This window comes from Apaloderma vittatum, unplaced genomic scaffold (genome assembly GCF_000703405.1).
Source record: "Apaloderma vittatum isolate BGI_N311 unplaced genomic scaffold, ASM70340v1 scaffold40846, whole genome shotgun sequence".
NCBI classification, from domain to species: Eukaryota; Metazoa; Chordata; class Aves; order Trogoniformes; family Trogonidae; genus Apaloderma; species Apaloderma vittatum.
The window spans coordinates 4,634-25,761 of record NW_009724204.1 but is presented as its reverse complement, the minus strand read 5'-3'; the positions used below and the strand labels follow the sequence as shown (position 1 = coordinate 25,761).

General features: G+C 40.5%; 1 protein-coding gene across 1 annotated transcript; it reads left to right on the top strand.

Moving 5' to 3' along the window:
• Nucleotides 1–6,087: 6,087 nt before the first annotated feature.
• SYNM (synemin, intermediate filament protein) lies at nt 6,088–19,759 on the top strand (the record flags this gene model as incomplete). Its single annotated transcript, XM_009872370.1, has 3 exons — nt 6,088–6,212; nt 14,484–14,557; nt 16,044–19,759. Coding segments are annotated over 3 exons (3,915 nt in total), but the record flags the coding sequence as incomplete, so codon positions are not given.
• Between the last annotated feature and the right edge of the window lie 1,369 nt (nt 19,760–21,128).

Below are 21,128 nucleotides of genomic sequence, written 5' to 3'. Positions count from 1 at the left end.
GCCCTCTTCGCCGGGACTCTCTGACCCTCCGGTGGCGGTTTTGGTGCTCCTCTGAGACTCCCTCCACGATTCCAATTGCTTTTCCCCTTCCATTCTGGGCCATCGTGAGATGTGAGCCTCATTTCCCATGACCTGGGCACTCCATTCCCCTAAACTAACTCCCATCCCTTCCTTCTCCCTCGGCCGTGGGAAGCGCATGAACCCCTCCCAAGCCTCCCCCTGACGCTGCGTGGGCCAAGGTTTCCTCACGGCGCTTTGCCTCCCTGCGAGAGGAAACCCGGGCTGGAGGCGGAGGTGGCCCAGCAAGAGCCAGTTGCTGCTGAGCCCTTCTCTGGATGGAGCGGGGAGTCCCGCAGAGACCCACTGCTCCGTCTGGGGAGAGCTGGGTGCGAAGGGCAGTGACCCTGAGGGCATCTTCCTGGCGACAGGTGCTCCCTTCCCCGAGTACCCGAGAGCATGGAGGTGGCACGCAGGCTTGCCAGGACTTCTGCTTGGGTTGGCACGAGTACGTGGGACACGGGGGAGTCCCTGGGAGGTGATGAGCTCAGTCCCTGTGTGGTGTGATATGGAGCTTCCCTTCTAGCCTGAGACTGGACATTAGGAAGAAATTCTTCACAGAAGGAGCGGTCATACCCTGGAACAGACTGCCTAGGGAGGGGGTTGAGTCGCCATCCCTGGATGTGTTCAAGTGTCGTTTAGATGGGGTGTTGGGTGATGTGGTTTAGGTGTGAACTTGTAGTGTAGGGTCAATGGCTGGACTCGATTATCCCAAGGGTCTTTTCCAACCTGAATTGTTCTATGATTCTATGACTTGAGGTTGACCTGCCACCACCAGAGAAAGATCTGAATTTTCTTCCTTCTCTATATGTGCTGCTGTGCACCCCGAGCCTAGAGAAAAGGCTGTGGGCTCCATTGCAGTTAAGGAAACTTTGAGTTGTTTAAAGGCAGGAGACTATGCTACAGGCAGTGAGCAGAGTGGAAAGTATTTGAAATAAAACAGTAAGGATGTAGGTGACTGGTGTCTGTTCAAGGTGGATGTTAGGTGTTGTTAAACAGGGTTATAGCATCTGCAGTTGCGGATTTGCTTGTTGTCAGAATAATGTTTGGTATAACGATGCACAGTCACCCGGTACTTGTGAACAGATCAGCAACTGCTGGAACAGCGAAATATCAGTTCATCAAATTTAGAGCGGAGAGCACATATTAAATCATCCAGACCATCGATCTGTTTCCTGAGGGCAATGTTTCTTTTGTTCATTGTTAGACCTTTTATTAACACTCTGCTGGAGCTCGGTGTTTGTCCGAACCCCGCGTGCTAATGATCACATTGTGTCCGACAGCCGTGCTAGATTATGGAGATGCTGGCACTTGGGAAGGACTGGGACCTGTTGCTGTGCATCTGGTTTTTGTACGTTGCTAGATTGTTTGCAAGTTGCGTAGTTTGCAAATGCTGTGAACTGAGGCAGGCTAGGAATGGAAGAAATAAGCAGAAAGGCTTTTAACTTTCAAGTAATTTTTCTTCCATTTTTGACAGGACAATTCATTCATCCAATCCTGTATGTAAACACTTTCAAAGCTTTAGGAGATGATGTTATATGTAAATCTCATTAATTAAACCTATCCATCATTCAAGGCCAGGTGAAAATATAAAGAATTAAAAAAACCTCTTAGTTCTTTTTCTAGTTGAAGGTGTGTAAGATTATATAACTTACACAAGCCTGCTAATACGGGAAGTTACTCTGATTTCCAAAATACGTCCTTTTTGCTGTTTATGTTTGTTATTAGGGATTTATAATGAAAATTACATTGATCTTCCATCATCAGTACTCAAATTGAAAACTTTTAAATATGGTGCCATTTTAATAAGAGCATTTTGTAGAGCTTGCTATCTGTGCTACAGGTGTTTCTTCGAAAGCCAGTTAGAATGGGCGTGTTCAGATATCAAACTCTTCCAACTCAGCCAGGTGGTTCTGACCCAGTGTGTTTTTTCTGTATCTGGTTGTAGTTTTAAAGAACGTTAATTCAGAAGGGCAAGTGGATACAGAGCAAGCCATTGTAGAAGTCAGATAATCAAATCAGTGCATGTCCTTGAACTGTCCTGATTCAATGCTCAAAATTGGATTGTTGTTTTCATACCAACACAACAAACTTCTGGTTTATTCCCACAAGCATTTGGGATGCTTTGGATTTTACATAAATAATAGCTTCAAATCTTAGTAATACAGGAAGGAGAAAAAAAAGTGCTCTGATAGCTAATGTGAAAACACGTGAGCTGTCTTATATTTGAATACATCTCTAGGTAATATTTAAATCCTGGTGAAAATGTTATAACAAGTCTTATAACTTTTGACCAGTTTCATATTTTAAATGTTCGATTTCTAATGAGAAAGGCCTTTTCCAGTGGCCAGTCCACTGTACAGGAGAGATAAATTATCTTTTGCTTACATCCAAGAAAAAAGTTACAGAATGTGTAGAAGTAACTATTTTTGTTCTTGTGATAAAAGTTTTTTTCCCTTCATTATTTTGTTTCGTGGGGCAAGTATGTTTGACATAGACTTCAAATTTCTTTTTAAAGAGCATCTATTCCATGCTTGTTTTCGTAGAGTGTCACATAGAAATGATACGTATGCACAGATTTAACTCAAGTGATTATTGTTCATTGCAGCTGGAATGGCAACTACATTTATTCATATTTTCCATATATCATCCAGTCGCCTTATATGTCCATCTTTGCCTCCTGCAGTGTCCTTATCCTCCCGAAAGCTTTCAGCCATGTTAAATAGAAGTATGTATTTGGAGCTGGAGCTTGCCTGGTTCAGCTAAATTATAGGTCATACATTGTTTGAAAAATTGTCACTAGTCCTGAGTGCTAAAGGGTTGGGCTCGGTATATCTCTCCCTTCCATAATTTTAGCCGTGTGCTGTGACAGTACTTACGCAAAAACTCCTGGTGATTTGAGAAAGCCCTCGATTTTTTTGGATGTAAAAACAGCTGTGGCTCATCCAACTCCTCTGAAACAAGGCAGATATTTTTCACCAATATGATGGGTTTAGGATCGGTTCCTGTGTCAGGAAGAAAATATCTCGTCAAATGAAGGTATAATATCAATATGTCATGAGCATTTTTTTATGACCAGTTTCTAGCCAGCTAAGTGCAGAGTGTCAGTTCTCCCCCTGCTGAGTCATGAATGATCTATGGGATTGGTAAATAGTACCAGATGGAAAGGACTGGAGCCTGGAATCCTCTCCTTATTTTCTGAGTAGGTGCAGCTTGGACAACTCAAGTAAATTCTTTTCCCCCTACTGCCCTTCTAAAATTTCCTACTGCTGCCTGGAAAGAAATATCAGAAGACTGAGAAAATCACTTCTCTTCAGTTGCTTAGTTCTAGCAGGACATGACTGGGATTTGGGGAGGCATGGGACTGATGTGGCCGAGAAACAGATCTTTCCAAGCAAGTCCTGTGCAAAGCAAACACAGCTGGAACAATGCAGGTTACCTTTTGCAAAGTGGAAGTTTGTCAGCTGGCAATCCCCTCAACTTTGCCAAAGCGGTTTATGTGCATCCTGGAATGCTTGGAAACAGGACTTAAGACCAATTGGCCTCTGCATTATGTTTAAGCACCAGTGACTGGAGGACTAGAGGAGTGGCTGTTGGCCATCCAGGCTATACGACGTCTGCTTCTCTTGGAATGAATTCCTTCGGAACTATTACACAGCTGGCTGAGTTATGTAGCCCCTTATGGTAATCATTAACTCAAGCTTTTGGATCCCGATTGCTTTCCAAATCCAGTGGGTAGAACCTAGGTGGCTTTTCAAACCCAGACTGCAGAACTTGGGGGTGAGGGATTGAAGTTCTTACACTTTTTGATGGATGTGAATACCCCCAGTATCTAGGAGCTGTACAGATTCCCCCTAGAGATTCTCCTGGGACTGCAGCATGACCTGTGCATTGTGAAGCTCTTTTTAACATATACATGCCCACATAGAAGTTAGACTCTAAGTGGCCACAAACACCTGAATAACTTTGCATTTTGCATCAGAGCTCTTAGCACCTTTAAGGGTTGGCCCATAGAGATCCAGTCTTTCCTGTCTTTCGCTCCTTTTGCTGAATCCACTGGTCCACCCTGTCCCTTCTTGCTCGATAGTCTTTTCCTTTTAAAAGCAAGGCCTGGCACTTTGCTTCCCTCCTCATCTTGGGATTTTCCATTGTGTCAGTTCTTGAACAGGATTGTTGCCGCTAAAGGTCAGCAGTTCTGCTTGCTGCTGTGCATGGCCACACAGCATGTTAGCTCCACTGCAGTATCCATGAGGCTGTTGGACGGTTCATCATGCTTTTTCAGACATGCAGATATGATGTGCCTATTGCCATAAAAAAGGAGTTTCACGTACAGTCTAGACTGTAGGTGAGGTTTGTCGAGTCAAACAAAACATCAGTATAATCATGTAACGAGAGCTGCAAATGCAAATGGAGAAACAGATTAACCTGCTATATAGAGACATACCCACATGCTTATGAAGATACAGGCAGCTTCCTTCCTAAGCTTTCTTTTTGCTTTTGCTTTTAAAAAAAACCCTCTGACTATTAATGTTTGAAATGCCAGCAATTTATATTCTTAGTTCTTAAACCTTACTTGGGCCTAGCGTATCATACTGGCATTAACCCATCTGGGGAGTCCCCTGCTGTACCTTCATATTCAAGCTATTGCTCATACTGTGATACTTGATCACTTGCTGCATATAAACCATGTATTTTGATTTTTTTTTTAAACTAGGCTATCAGTGTCTTGATTTTCCAGTTTGTAATACAAAGCATTTGTTAGGATGCAATCTAAAATACACTGTCATGAACTGCTGTTCAGTGTTGTACACGTGTATGAGATTTTGCTCTGTAAATGACAGTTGGGTGTTCTTGCACAGTGCAGAGTGATGTGAACAAAATAGAATCATGCCTTTGCTGAGATTTAATTTCTCGCTTCCCAGAACAAAGTATGATCTATAGGGTTTTGGTTAGTGCCAGTCTGCTGGCTGAGGAGGATTGATCTGGGTTAGCAGATTCTATCCACAGCAAGGAAGAACCACACTGAACAGCTAATTCTGGTACTTTGAGTTCAGAGGATGTGCTGAACAAGCTCCTCTCAATTATCAGGGGAGGACTTATTTTCTGGACGATGGCAATTTGCCCTTCATGTGAGAGGAAACACCAGTGATTAAAGCACTTGCTTTCTGCAATGTTCTGTTCCAAGAGCACGAGAGTGTGTTGTCTTGGTCTAAATCGATTCTCAATGTTCTGTTTCATAAGTCTTCATTGATTTTTTCTGTTGCGTATTTGGTATTTTTTTTGCACATCAGTCCCTTTCTCCATTTCCAAACCCAAGGTGGGCAGGCATTACTTACTATCTCATGAGTGCTGCTGCTCTCAAGTCATTTGTGGGTGTCCCATAAACTATACTCCTCCTATACGCTCCTACCCCCCTTCATAAAGGTACAAAGTTGTGTTTAGTTATCGAGATGAAAATGAGCGATCCCTTGTATATCTTCTGAGCTGCAGTTAGGACAAAGCTGGAAGGAACAGCTGGAGCTTCATCCTTTGCCTTCTAGGCACTATGAATATATCCAAAAACTCATTTGGACCCACATGCCTATGGAACTGAAAATACTGATATGGAGAAATAGGTCAGGTTCTCCTGGCAAAGCGATTGTTGACATTGCTGATCTCAAGTACGATTTAAGCACGTACATCTATTATCTTAAAATGACAAAATGAGTCACGTTTGAGTAACATTTATAAAGGAGTGTGTTCCTTTTGCTATGTATCCTTGATAACTTTTCTGCAGGGCAGCTGAATGGGTTTTACTGAAATATTTAACTAGGTTAGTAAGGTTTAAAATAAAATCTTAGTATAAAACTCTACTCCAGTACAATATATGTCAGATTATATATGGGGAGGCTGTAGAGCTGATTTGTTCTGTGTTTTGAAAATACTCATTTATTATTCTCTTGGTATTTTTTTAACTAAAAGTTTATGTTATTAGACATTCAAGCATACAGATTTTTATGTTCAAAACTAAAAATCAATATTTCTGTTTAGAGGATAATCGATGCCTTAGAAGAAGAAAAGCAGTTCCTGACCATGTCAATCACAGATTACCTGAAGGACTATCAAGAACTACTGCAGGTGAAAGCAGGTCTCATCCTTGAAATTGAAACGTACAGGTAAGAACTGTGGTCACACTCAGTTGTCTAAACGGAGGATAATGTAAATCCCTTTTTGCAGACACGGGAGCCCTGTACGGACATCTACCTTTACAGTCTCAGATCAAGGCTCCTTGTATGCATTGCTTTTTGTTAAATAGACTGAATGGACCCTTAATATCAGTTTTTAGCTCGCTGTTGGCTTGTTCTGTGACTTGGGTCGCCATGCCTTTCTGTGCTTGCCTGTGCTGTCTGTGAAAGGAAGATAACGCCCCTTCAGAAGGCTGCTGATACGTGTGAAGTTGTCTGAAATCTCTGGGAAAACTTCAATAATAGTAAAATACCGTTATTCAGTAGTAACGCTGATAAGAATTACCAGTGGCCAAGGGTGACTGGAATTTTATCACTTGAGCATAACTGTCTCTGGTGGTAATTAATTCTAGTCCTCTGTCCCCAGAACAACATTTCAGAGAAGCCAATATAATCCATGGGAATCCTATTAACTTTGTACAGACATAGTGATATGTAAGAAACCTTAGTCCTGGTCAAGTTGATATCAAATTGATGTGAATTGTTGACACAGTATTTAAAAGTAAAAGCTAAGGAGCCAGTACCCCTAAATTGCAATTAATTAAACGTGAGGAAGTGTAGTCGCCATCTGTTAACTTATGGAGCACGTTTCATTGTTTAAATTTATTGAGGAATATCTACCTACATCATCAATAAAAATAGGGAGTTCCCCGTTCTTGTTTCAGCTGTAGGGTAGAGTCAAGATAACCATACAGTTTGTTTGATTAAATCCTGGCTTTCTGCATCCTTGGTTTGTTTTGAAACACGTTTGGATCAAGGGTGAGGGACCAGTAAACATCATCTCTGCTGAGAAATCTTCAGTGCTGTGTATCTCTCTAGCCACTGAGTACCTGTAGGTTTGAAAAGCCAGAGTAATTCTCCTGCCTGGAGGATCGTGATATATGAGGTAGCACACAGCATAGAAGTGATTCAGAAGGAAAAAAACAACACAAACCAAACCAAAACCTGTGATTGGAGGAAGGCACTACCTTATTGTAAGGATTATGGGTTTTTTTCCCTACAGCTAGTACAGTAGTTTCAGTAAATTTCATTGAGAAGCATCTTCAAATGAATTCAGTGCTTATTGAGCAAAGTAATAATCTGTCAAAACTTAATGTCACCCTACTTTTGCATTCTTTTTAAGGATTATGCCCCAGTCGTTAGCTTGTTGATGTTGTGTGTGTTATTCATAGTTAACCTGTGTAAGCAGGCAATGGGATTTCCAGTTATGATAAATGCTTCCATGCCCTACAGCATTATTCTTGTATTCTAAATGTGTAACACTGCAGTGAACCAATAAGCATTTAAGTCTGGATAAGGATGGCACCAGCTGAATTATGGATGAAGTGTGTAGACTAAAGCAATTCACTGATAAATACGAAATTTAATTGTAGTTGCATAACTGAAAATAAGAGAAGGTTGAAAGAGTGACTTCCGAGTAGCTTGATACCAAAGGATGTCTATAGTCCATCAAAAAGCAAAACCAATCTGTTTGAGGTGCCTCAAGTATTGTGTGCTATGAGGTACAGACCAAGGCTGGCTTCTGGATGACATGAAATTACAAGGCATATGTGGGACAAGTAATTTTAAGTCAGTTGGTGAGTGAGAGAACATTGGTATTTGTTGGTGGAGTTGGATCCCTGTGATCCTTGGAAATCTAATAGCAGCTGGAGTGCTATTAGTAGAAGAGAAACAGTGGAAATGGTAGCTAGTTGTTATCCTTATCTGGGTGTGTTAATTCTGTTAACTTTGCTAAAACATACGATTCTTCTAAATTTAATCCTAGCTCTGATGTTGACTTTTATTGTTGTCACTTAAACTTACTCCCTTGGTTTAGTCATCTGCAAAATGGGATTAGCATGTTCACAATAGCAGAATTGTCAGAATTGTTTTGATGATTAGTATTCATCCAGAAGTAGGAATGCTAATGCCCAGATATTTAGTTGTTTGGACACACTCTTAGTTATTAAGTGAACCGTCAGTGCTTCTGCTCTGTAAAACCTTGTAAGCCCATTAAATTCTGGAACTTCTCCAGAGGACATATCACTGATTATCTGAGCATTATTGGTTTGTCTAAGGATTCCCTGTCCTTTTTAATGAAAGGAAAGCAGTTCAGCATCGCCAACAGCATGTGTTAGTTGTCCAGTTAAGAAGCTCCTTAACCTGCAGGGTTTCTTCATCTGATTGTGGTGAATGCAGCTGCTGTCACTGATTGCATTGGCAAAGCAGACTTCAGTGTACAAATGAGCATCCAGCTACTGATAGAGACCTACAGATAAAACCAGAGAAATCGGGTTGCTACAGATCAGAAAACATGCTATCAAATACCTGCTTGCAGTTATCAGAAGCTGATGGTGATTGTTTTGTGGTTTTCCCTTTATGCCGTTTTCCCTATTCCTCTTTCCTTCTTATTCACCCCTAAGACAACAATGCCTTTGCTACTGTATGCCTTTATCAGCAGCCCTGTGGGAGGAAATCACTGTGGATCCAGGTAGTAAGCTTTGTAGTAAGAGAATTCTGGACTGCTCATCAGTGTCCTTTTTCAAATTCTCTTCCTCTCCCGGGTCTTTTTATCTGTGATAATCAGAGCACATGAAGCCACCTTCAGTGTGTTTTCACAAAGGGTGCTGCCATGTACCCTTACTTATGCGCATTGGAAAGGAAAGGCACCTACTCACACGTTCAGCATCTTGACCTTTCCACTGAGGAGTTTCCATGAGGGCACTTCCTCTCCTCCTGGAATTATAGGTACCTTCAGTGTGTTTTCACAAAGGGTGCTGCCATGTACCCTTGCTTATGCGCATTGGAAAGGAAAGGCACCTACTCACACGTAGTTCAGCATCTTGACCTTTCCACTGAGGAGTTTCCATGAGGACCTTGGCACTTCCTCTCCTCCTGGCATTATAGGTTAAGGGTGTGGTATCTGGTCTGCTTCTTGGAGCTTTCTTTGTACCTCCCACTCTGTATTTTCTCTTTGTTTTACAAATCCTCCAGCTTCTGTTTTTAAAGCCAGTTCTTTCCGTTAGTCAACATTGCTCCTGGAATGGCATGAAGGATCACTGTTGCGAGGAACACCCTTCCCCAAGGACCAAGTGTGCTTCCTCTCGGCTTCTGCTCAGCCTTCCTGCGCTGGGAGCTGAGGCTCACTCAAGAAGTGAGCCTCACATGTCTTCTGTGGCTTTATGAAGCTCTGTCTCATCAGAATCCTCCTTTCCAATCCTTTTTCCCCACTGTTGAAGTACATACTTCTCTTGCGCGTTTATTCTGTATTCTTGGAACCCTGTAAAACTGCAGTTACTTAGACTATGCTTAAGTTTTATTTCCAGAGAGAAGTGGTGAATTATTCACTGTGTAAGACTCATAATTTTCAAAGGAGATAGAAAAATCTGCCTAGGATCAGAATTCCTATCAAGCCTTTCTCCTCAGCTATCAGAAGCTTCTCTTCAAATCACAGAAGCTGCCCAGAGCCTGTGCCATAGGTTACCTCTCTAAAATATGTTGTTGAAGGGTAAAAGATTTACTTTGAAATCCTAATGTCACGCAAATGTTCTGTTCTGGGTTACCACCCTGCATTTTGAAGCAGTAGAGTCTACAATGCTTTATTTTAATTTGGGGGGGGATTTTTTTGTCATGGTCATTTTCAAGATCTCTTAATATGTTTGTTGGCATACTGTCAGATCCTCCTTCAGCTGGTTTCCTCCATCAACACTTCTGACCTTTTCCATGTCTTTGTCTCAAGAAGTTATCACCAGTATTAAGGCCACAGCTTCTCACCACAGCTTTTTCACTCAGTTTCATTATTTCCTGTTTACAACATGTACCATCCGATACATCCTATTCCTGTATTTGTTTTATTTTGAGAACATCTAACATGCAGTCAGTTACTTGCTGTTCTTAACACAGTGCTTGTCTTCTCATCCCATGATGGAAAAAAGATGTTGAGTGGCCTTTATTCCTAAAAATGTTTCCTCCCTTCCACTTCCTGGAGAGTTCTCTTTTCTTTTTTTTTTGATTTTTGGGATTACAAAATGCCCCAGATAGAGAGGAGGAATTTTCACAGCCTGCTGGCTAACTGCCCCTGTCTGAGATTTTGGGTTTCTGCAGTTGAAACACAGTCATTGCTGCTGTGAATGACCATGACAACATCTGCACTGCAGCCTTTTGGTTTTGATAACTTCTTTCTTCCCACCCCAACCAGTTTATCTTGTCTACCTGCTTTCATCTTCTATCTCTTGTCATCCAGCAGACTGCAGGGCTTCAGGCTGACTAGCTAATTTTAAATAAATGACATTAATAATTAGATGAGTTAAATGTGCAGTTGGAATGTTTTCTGGCAACACTTAAACTTGCTTTTTTGTTATTACTGTGAATGCTACAGAGTTCATACAGTTGACATTAAACACCTTGTACTTCAGGCAGTTTAGAAGCAGTTATAGTGTAAATGATTAGTACTAGAAAGTGATGCAAAGAAACAAAGAAGCACCATGACTGGCATAAATTGAAGCTATGGTCAAGCTGAGTTTGCTGGTTTCTGAGGCAGTGCTCGGTACCTTACACTACCATTTCTCATGCTAGTTTCTTAAGCCAAAGTTGCTTTAACATTTTTCTTGTTTATCTGATAAGCTTGAGGACATACGTGTTACAAACTGTGTATAGTAAAACACTGATTCACTGCCCAGTTTCACAGAGGTTTCATGAAGCTTTGCCTTTCATTTTCAAATGCAACGTATTTTCAGTTTTAATATTTCACATCCAGCTTTTCTGTGTGCTGTTGCCCTTTGCCATATACAGTTACCTCTTGGAACTTATTTTTAGTGACTTCATAGGTTGCTGCAGCAACTGAACAACTGTTGTTTTAACAGCAGCCAGAAATCCTTAGTCAAACTACCCACATTCCTAGTCTCCTTCATCATGGTTAACACATTCATTGCCAACTCCTTGATATATTTCCACAATGTCACTAACAGCTTCTCTAGCACTTGTCTATCGGAGCAATTTTTTTTGGCATTCACTGGCTTCATCAGATCAGGAGTTTGGTCTTGGCAATCTTCTCTATATGTGGTGAAGTCACCGAATTCCTGTAACACCTCTCTTCAACATCAAGGAAGATAAATTGCTTTTACTTTTTTGGGTTGGTTTTTTTGTGTTTTTTTTTTTTTTAACTAATAAAACAGAAGAAAAGATGTCTATCTCAGCCTGTTTTAAGGGCAATAGTGACCTGTAAATATGGCAGGTAACTCCACCCTGGCTTTTCTTCCGAATAGAGGCAAATACAAAAAAAACCCTTACTAATGGTATTTTGCTGATGTAGCATTGTCATACTGAATCTAGAGGCAGTCAGAAGCCAAAAGAAGCATAAAATGTGGAAAATGATTAGTCATGTGAAGTGTGAAATCTACAAGTGACATTTTAAATGCCTGCTTTGTTAACTTTGACAGAAATGCCCAGCAAATGTGTTTACAGCACTATCCTAAATTGCTTTCAGCTCCCCTGGTGGGGAGTCGGAAGCCTTGGCTATCTGAATCCTCCAGCTTTACTCTTGACAACTTTCATGTTGCAGCTGGATGTTATCAGTGCAAAACATCTGGCATTTCCAAAACGGGAATGGATGGAACAGGTATCTCACCAGCAGAAGTGAATATAAACCCACCCAAGTTACCGTATGGATTATAGCATTCCGTTGCATATCGAAAGAGCCTGCCAGGGTATTTCTAGGTTGTTGCACCAGAATGCTGCAAGTTTGTTTTTTGGTGTTTCTTTTAATAACATAGCTTGTGGCCCTGCAAAAGTAGAAAAGGGACAAACTGCCTTTTTTTTTTTTTTTTTTCTTTTGCTTGTTTTTAACAGCTGGACATATTTTATGTCAGACAGCAAGAGGGAAGGAAAGCACACAAAGATTTCCAGAGAATTTATCAGGAATTCTGAGACTCGGTCTGCCTGGAGAACCATTTCTAAAGCTTCTAGCACTGAATTAGGTCAACCAAATGTCTACTTTTTATATGTAGTATACGGAGAAAGCCAACAATTTGGGTTTTTTTTAGAGTTATGTAGTTCTAGAGAATGCAAGTAGTCTTCCCGCCCCACCCCAGAGGACAAGAGTATGCTGTGTGCCTGTCTGAATATTCTTAACACAGAGCAATTACTCCTCAAAGTCTTTTGCCCCGTAGTTGTGCTAATCTTTGTGGGAAATGTGTCTCCGGAGTGAGAATATTTCCCACCACTGGAGAAAGGAGGAAATGTAGGGTAGTAATGTTCTGCAGGCATAGAACAAGCCTGTGGCTGCTGCCAGATGGGTCTTGAGGGAGCGAGCTCCTTGTAGGCACATGCTGTGCGGGGAGCAGAGTTTGGTGTCAAGGCAGGGCAGCCAGGGCTCTCAAGCAATCAGCTGGGTCCCGTGTCTCCAAGAACAGCTAATGTGTGTCACCTGCAGACAAGAGGCAACTCAAAGAGTCTCCGTTCTGTGTGTCAGCACACCAAGAATAGGGAGTAGACGAAATTATGAAGCAGATTATCAAGTTGCTGCCTGCTTCTGCTCTTTGCTCGTAGTGATATGATTTCCATAACGCAAGGGTAAACAAACTGGTGTCCTGTCCATTTCTGACCTATTGCTGCTGAGCTAACCTGATGTCTTGGCTGATCAACAAGCAGAAGCCTTGATGACAAAAATCCTCTTGACAGTGCTGGCTTTCTGGAACTATGGAAGCTATTAGAGAGCCACTGCAAAAAAAACCCAAACAAAAACCAAAAAAAAGAATGGAAGGCTGAGGACAGATGGGACAAGCAGAGATGTCTTTAAAAAAACCCAAACAGTTTCTGTCACAGAAATTCTACTTAGTCTTTTGTTGTAAAATATGTTACAGAATCACAGAATGTTAGGGACTGGAAGGGACCTCGGAAGATCATCTAGTCCAATCCCCCCGCCGGAGCAGGACACCTAGACGATGTTACACAGAAAGGCATCCAGGCGGGTTTTGAATGTCTCCAGAGAAGGAGACTCCACCACCTCCCTGGGCATCCTGTTCCAGTGTTCTGTTACCCTTACTGAGAAGAAGTTTCTTCTCAAATTTAGGTGGAACCTCTTGTGTTCCAGTTTAAACCCATTACCCCTCGTCCTACCATCGGTTGTCACCGAGAAGAGCCTTGCTCCATCCTCGTGACACTCACCCCTTACATATTTATAGACATTCAGGAGGTCACCCCTCAGTCTCCTCTTCTCCAAACAAAGAGACCCAGCTCCTTCAGCCTTTCCTCGTAAGGGAGATGCTCCACTCCCTTAATCATCTTGGTTGCTCTACGCTGGACTCTCTCCAGCAGTTCCTTATCCTTCTTAAATTGAGGGGCCCAGAACTGGACACAAGATTCCAGATGTGGTCTCACCAGTGCAGAGTAGAGAGGAAGGAGAACCTCTCGTGACCTACTAACCACCCCCCTTCTAATACACCCCAGGATGCCATTGGCCTTCCTGGCCACAAGGGCACAGTGCTGGCTCATGGTCATCCTGCTGTCCACCAGGATCCCCATGTTATATTGATTTCTGACTGAATAGGAACTAAGAATAGTTACTTTAATGCTGTAAGCTGTCTCCTCCAGCGCTAGCCCATGTTTGACAGCAGAAGTAATACTTTCCTTCAGTTTTCATTTGAAAAGGGTAGGATTTACAAATTCTGGCTGAAACAGCTCCCTCACATACCATGCTGCAACAGCACCTTTTAGTACAATCTCACCACTAGGAAAGCTGCTGACTATTTGCTAGCAAATACTTTTTTTTTCATTTTTGCCTTTTCTTTATAAAACATCTGCATGTGTTTCTCTGAGAAAGCTTTATTCAATATCTGTTGAGTTTTGTGTGGCTTTGTTTTCTCCTAACTGTTACAAGATCTTAATTCTGGGAAAAAATTGCTAGTTTGTATGATTGCGTAGTGGAAATTGGCGGATTGTGTCCATGTCAGGAAGCAGTATATTGGCAAATGTGGAAAATTTGATCTAAAACCGTACTGTGCCTGCTGCTGTCATCTCCTGTAAGATTAATAACTCTACAAATGAAGACTGTGGAAGATGCTAAGGATTTCTTATTGCCAGTAATAAAAATATGGAGTGTGAAAACCACTTATGATCTGACCCAACTGCAGGATAATTATTTCAGTTTTTAGGACTGATAAATGTTAAATATTGTGAATATTATTTGCAATATTTTAATGGAATGCCTTTTTATACGTCTTGCAGAGCTTTGTTAGAAGGGGAGAGCAACCAGTGGATTATTACGTGGAGAGATCGGTATGCAGGGAAATTGCCTCAAGGTAAAAAAGATTATTAAAATTGAATGTTGAATGAAATTGAAACTATTGTGTTATAGTATTCCTGAAGAGTACTTATTGAGTTGGTTTTAAGTGTTAATATTTTAAATCAACATAGTGCTAGTCTGTATGAGATAATTTATAAAATCATGACTCAAGTGGAGAAGTAGTGAGTGATGTTTCATAGCTCTAGTAGTGCAAGAGCTTTTGGATGCCTGTAGTCCTATGAGAGTTTTGAAATAAAAAGAAAGAGGTATTTAACAAAACGTGTAGTTTCAAACCCTGGAATTCATCATTATGAGGCACTGTGAGTGTTATAAAGTTAATGTGGGTTTAAAGAGAAATTTTAGGAGAGTAATGACAGAAAAATCAAAGACTTACTAAACATAAAGATACCGTTTCTATCTTAGGAGCTGCAAATCTCTGGAGGCTGTGAGAGTATACCAGGGAAGTATCACTATTTACTTGCCCTGTTCTCATACTCTTCTCTGTGTATCTACTGTTGGTCACTGTAAGCAGGACACTAGCTCAGGTGGACCTTCGATGGGACTCCTATAGCTGTTGTTAATAATAACAGAATTAGTCTTGATAATATTCCCAAGTTGAACCATGTGTGGTCTTAAAATCTCAGGCTGCCACAGACAGTAGTCCCAGAAGAGACTGGAAAGCTGTAATAGTAAATTAAACAGACCAGGGCCTGGGCTGCAATGCTCGCACAGAATTGCCTGTGCAGTTAAATTATTAGCAATACCCCCGGTATGGTTTTGATCTGCACTAGCCAGCGCTTTGCAGACAACACTCAGACTTGTTCAGTGGTTACCACAGACCAGCAAACACCACCAAAATTCAGATGAGAGGTGGCTATGTTTTTTGGAGGAGATTTGAGTCGTGCAGTGCTGGTTGGTCTTAAAGCCAGACAATGATTCCTGGTACATTTTATGAAATTGTACAGATACAGCGTAAAAGGTTCTTTATTTCTCCCCCTTGTTGAACCTTGCTGTATCTTGTGGCTATGAAGGGTTGTATTTGTGTTTTTAAATTCCAGTTTGTGGTGGCAAGTATGCCATTAATTCTCAATAGGAGCTGAGAAACTTCAAGGCACTTTCATGGCTGAAGCAAAAACCCCAAGCCTAGTATATTAGCAGACATTATTTAATAAGAAGTTGTAAATGTTAATGAACATTAATATAAATACAAAAGGTGTAATTCTTAAGTAAATGCCGTAATACCTGGTATCTCAAAGCAGGTAAAATTAGCAAGAACTTGCAACTTAGTAAAAACCTTTGCTTTCAGTTTTAATATAATGTATGCATAGACTTAATTATTGTGTAAAACCTACAGGACCGCATTTACAAAGGTCCACTGAAAATAAAGCCATTACTTCTTTCAAAAATTTAGTATAAAACTTCTTAGTTCATGCCCTCAGTTTTACATTGTTTTAAATACAAACCATTGTTTTAATGTTCGGTTACCTATGCTCTTTTCGTAGATATTATAAACACTTCATATAACTACACTGATATTTACTCTACTTATCAAGAAAGAAATAGAAATAAAGGCTCACCAGCTGTCAGGATCACCGATACGAGACACAGAATGCCCGTGACAAATACTAGCAGTTCTGCACATTATTCAGCTTGGTCAACACAGGCTGGATCACAGACAACAGCTAGTGGAAGAGCTGTTGGAAGAGATGTACTGGGGTCAATATATCGACCTTCAACAACTGTTACAAAGGATGAAAGGATTGTAACAGACCACAAAGAACTCAGAACCTTTACTCCAGCCTACAGTAGCTGGAGAAGCACTGAAATGCAGCAAAAGACAATTCCAGAAAGAAAGAGAACAGAAGTTACAACTTCATCCACAGTATCTGTTTCAAAAGAATCAGCACATGCTGAAAGATCAGACAAGGACCGCAAGCCTGACACAAAGCCAGGGATTTCGGAAAATATACGAGCAAAACCGAGCTTCACTAGATTTCCGACTTACGAGCTGAATACCAATTTTAAACCATCTAAATATGAAGAAACCATAACTGAAACTCAGACCACACTAAGAAGAGGCAGCAAACCAACTGAAGAGAAGAAAGCTCTGCTGAAAGAAAGAGATAAGCTAGAGAAACAAACAGAGGAAGAGAAAAAGAAAACAGATGAGAAACCTTTTACAGATGAAAGAAGCGTTGATTTTGGAAGGAGGACCGAACATAAAAGATCTATGCGCGAGGAAGTGAGGTTAACAGGGAGTGATATTTCTAATGCAAGAACATTCAAAAGCGAATCAACCAAAAAAGATACAAATGCAACCTTGGAATCAAGAAGAAAAGAAGCGATTGAGATACCCATCAGTCTTGAAATGCCTGCTCCTGACAAAGAATCTCAGAGTAATAAAGGTTTTAAAACTTCCACAGGAAGAGGAACAGATGACCATGTAACCAAACCTGCTGAAATTCACAAAGTGCATGTTTCAGAAGCAGAATCTAGTCTGAACGATGAAGAGCGAGTTAGTGCTGGAAGTCATAAAACAGGAAATCTGTCAACTGAAAATATCGCGGAGAATATCGTTGCTGATATTCTTAAAAGTTTTACGCAGTCTTCTAGTTCACAAGTATCAACAGACACAAAAGTGACCTATTTTAATAAGCAAGAACAACCAGATGATGGGAAAATCAAGACTGAGATCACAGTGCAATCTCAAGTTCAAGAAAACATAGATATTTCTGATGAAGCTGGTGGACGAGGTCTATCAAAGCAGGATGTCAGAAGAGCAGTTCGAGAGGGTGTTGAGGGAACTCCTTCCAAAGAGGAGATAGAAGATATAGTACATCACGGCCTCAAAGGAAATGAGGGTGGAAAGAATATATCTGTTAATGTTGAGATTGTAGAAGAGCCACTGGATTATGCCGCTGATGAACGGACTGATTTTTCAACGCCTTTTGAAGTAGAGGAAGTGGAAGATACATTCCCTGAGAGAGAGAGGCGTTATGGTGATGAGGAAGAAAACGTAACATTCACTTATGAAGATGTCAAAAAGAAGAAACGCCATGAGAGCTTCACTCGTGTGGAAGAAGTAACTGGGGAAGATGACTCACCTATTGAACAAAAATACTTTGTATCCGTTCCTGATGATCATCCTATTATTAATGAAAAAGACGATGACTCAATATATGGGCAAATTCACATAGAAGAAGAATCAACTATTAAGTATTCCTGGCAAGATGAATTTTTGCAAGGCACACAAAGTAAGAGAGATGAAGGTGTAAGCTCTCCAGAAGAAACGTATCAAGTGGTAGGGGAGGAAGCAAGTGCTCATATTTTAAAAGAGCATCCTGAAGGTGAAACATCCCATGTTGAATCCATTGTTATCGAGAAAGAAATTAAAATTCCCCATGAATTTCAGAGTTCAATAAAAGGACTTTTATCAAAGGAAACAAAGGACCCTAAACACCAGCTGAAGGAAGCTTTGGGGCAGTTGGAGGACAGCCTCCCAGAAAGTGTGAAGGAGGAGCTGTCTGCACTAACAAAACAAAATGAAGCTGACTCTAGTAGCTTAGAATTTGATATCAAAAAAGTCGATAAAAAGGAGGAGGGTGGCATGGTGACAATTGTTGCTGAAGTCAACCTGTCACAGACCCTTAATACTGATGAATTTGATGTAGCTCAGCTTGGTGAAGTAATTGCAAGTGAAGAAGATAAGGCAACATTGCACTTCCTGACAAAAGAGAGCTCGGAGAGAGTTGTTGATGGTAGAAGTAATATGGCTCATCAAGAAATCTATAACTCATCCACAGTCAGGAGGAGCGGTGGCACAGGATATCATACTGCTGAAGAAGTTATTTATGACGGTTCAGTTTTGGAAACTGCACATTTTGGCGAAGCCTCTTGCTCACCACAATCAACTGGTGAGACCAAGCCCACAAGACATGTTAAGGTTGGTCCAGCAGAAGTTCAGAGGTTTGAGCAGATCGTGTATGAAGTGCCTGGTTCTGAAATGTTGGAGCTTAGTGCTACAGAAGATCTTGTTCAGACAGAAGGATCATCAGAGTTTAGCCGATCTGTGAAGCATTTTAAGCTGGGTCCCAAAGAAATCCAAACCACAGAAGAAGTAATTTATACAGGCCCTATTACTACAACTGTAGAGGAGATTGATTCTGGAAATCTTTCCCAGAAGTTTTCAACAGACTTCAACAGGTCCACAAGACATGTCACAGTAGGATCAAGGCAAGTAACTGAAGAAGTCTCTTTCGAAGGGCCTGTTTCAGACTTGCTGGAGACAGAAGGGTCTGTGGATGTCAGCAGATCAATAAGGCACTTTAAATTAGGTCCAAAAGAGATTCACACCGAGCAAGTTATCTTTGAAGGACCAATCTCTGGTAAAGTGGAGGTCAGTGACACCAGAGGCTTCTCACAGGCAGAAAGTTCAGTCAGACACATTCAGCTGGGTCCCCAAGAGTTTATGACCGCTGAAAAAGTAATCTACCAGGGGCCCATCTCTGAGCACACAGAAATCAGTGAACTGGAAGACCAGACTCTTTCAGGAGGCTCAGTAAAGCGTTTCAGAATAGGTCAAGTGGGAGTTAAAACCACTGAACAAATCGTGTATCACAGCTCCCATTCTGAAACTCCAGAGCTCATTAACAAAGAAGGACACCTTTCAGAGAATGAAGGAGGCTCAGATGCCAATAGATCTTTCAGGCACATTAAAATAAGTCCTGTAGAAACTCATGCTGAGCAAATAATCTTTACAAGACCTACTTCTGAAACGGTGGCAGATCATTCACAAACGGAAGAGTCATCTGAGAGCAGTAGGTCTTTAAAGCATATTAAAGTAGGATCCAAGGAAACATCCTATACTTTTCAAATGGACGTTTCCAGCATGGGTGGAATATCTACAGGGAAAAGTGGAGAACAGCAAGCGACAATGCTCATTACCCGTAAGCAAGACTCTTCTGTTATTCAGCCACAGATTGCAGTCGAAAGTGACCAGGTTGTAGAAAATGAAAATCAAAGAAGAGACTATGTCCTTTCCAGTTTTTCTCAAGATCATGGTGAAGAGGTAGTGGAAAAGTCATTTTTTGATAAGACTGTACAGTTGCAACGAATGGTAGACCAAAGGTCAGTTATTTCTGATGAAAACAAAGTTGCTCTTCTCTATCTGGACCATGAGGAGGAAGATGATGATGAGAATGATGGCCAGTGGTTCTGAAAGGACTCTTCAGTGAAGTCTACTTAGTAATTTGTTTAATACATATTTTTGATTATCCTTTTTTAAAAAAAAAAAGAGTAAGAAAGAGATGGGGAAACACCCCAGCTATTTAGATTAATAATAGTGGACTCAGAAGTATTGAATCTAAGCCTCTACCTATTCAGCACACTTGTTATGTTATTGAAAATTTTACTTTTGGGAGAAATCGTGCTATTGTTTTCCTCAGAGACCTGTGTCCAATAATTTCAGATTTTTCCACCTGTAGAAACAGGGATTTAATGCTGGGGAGTTCAAAGGATTCTATATTATATTTGTTTTAAAGCAGGTCAGTTAGTAAGTGTGTGCTTAAATAGGACTTTTCCATTTTTTTTCTTGATAAATACTGTATCGTACTTGGTTACTAAAATCTCAAGCTACTAACCACAAATATAACAGAGGATGAGACTATTGAGACTGGTAGGTAGCTGATTTTCAGTTTTATTTTTGTGTATTTATATGCAATACCCAAAGAAAACATTTTAAGATACAGTTATTATATATATAAAAATAAATATAATTCTATAGGATCAAACTAAGAACATAAAGAATTGACAAAAGTTATATTCTTTCTATAGCTAGAATGTAGTGTGAAAAAGAAAGGCAACACTGAAGCAATAATTTTTCACGGTATTGCTAAAGAGAAATAGTGATTTTTATGGTTACACAGTAGTATATTTAATATCTTTAAAAAGAAAACAAATTTTAAAAATAGACTGGATAGTATTTCCACTGAAGGAAGACCTCTTTACAGCTTCAGTGGCTATGTACATGAATAATATCAATTTATTTTGCCTTATGAGGGTTACCTTGATACTAGGTGTTGCTAAATGTAAGTGTGAGGTATCAAAATTATTATATAATGCCTAATTTCTTAGCACAGTGAAATTAGCTAATATGTGGGGTTTTTCTGAAAAAAAAAAAACCATTTGGAAAAATGGCATCGATGACATGACTGTTGTGTGTCATTTCCAGATAATCCTTTGTTTGTTTACAGATGAGGAGATGCCCTTTTCAATTACTAGCCTTGCGTACCCAACCTGAGATTTATGCTTTTCTTTTATTTTTTTTGATTCTTTTTTTCTGGTTGTAACACTTGCCTCAAGCCAAAGTTGGCTTCTACCTAAATCATTTGAAAATAAGCTAATTTCACTTGGTTTGCACATTGGGTAAATGAAGGGCATAATTTAACTTTACAGTTGTAATTCAGTGACTTCAACGTCCAGATCAAAAGCCAGCGCCGTGAACTGTACCAAACGGCGCAGTGCTGGCAGGAGCAAAATAGCAGCCAAAATACTTGTGTCGCTGAGGTAAGAAGATACTATACTGGACA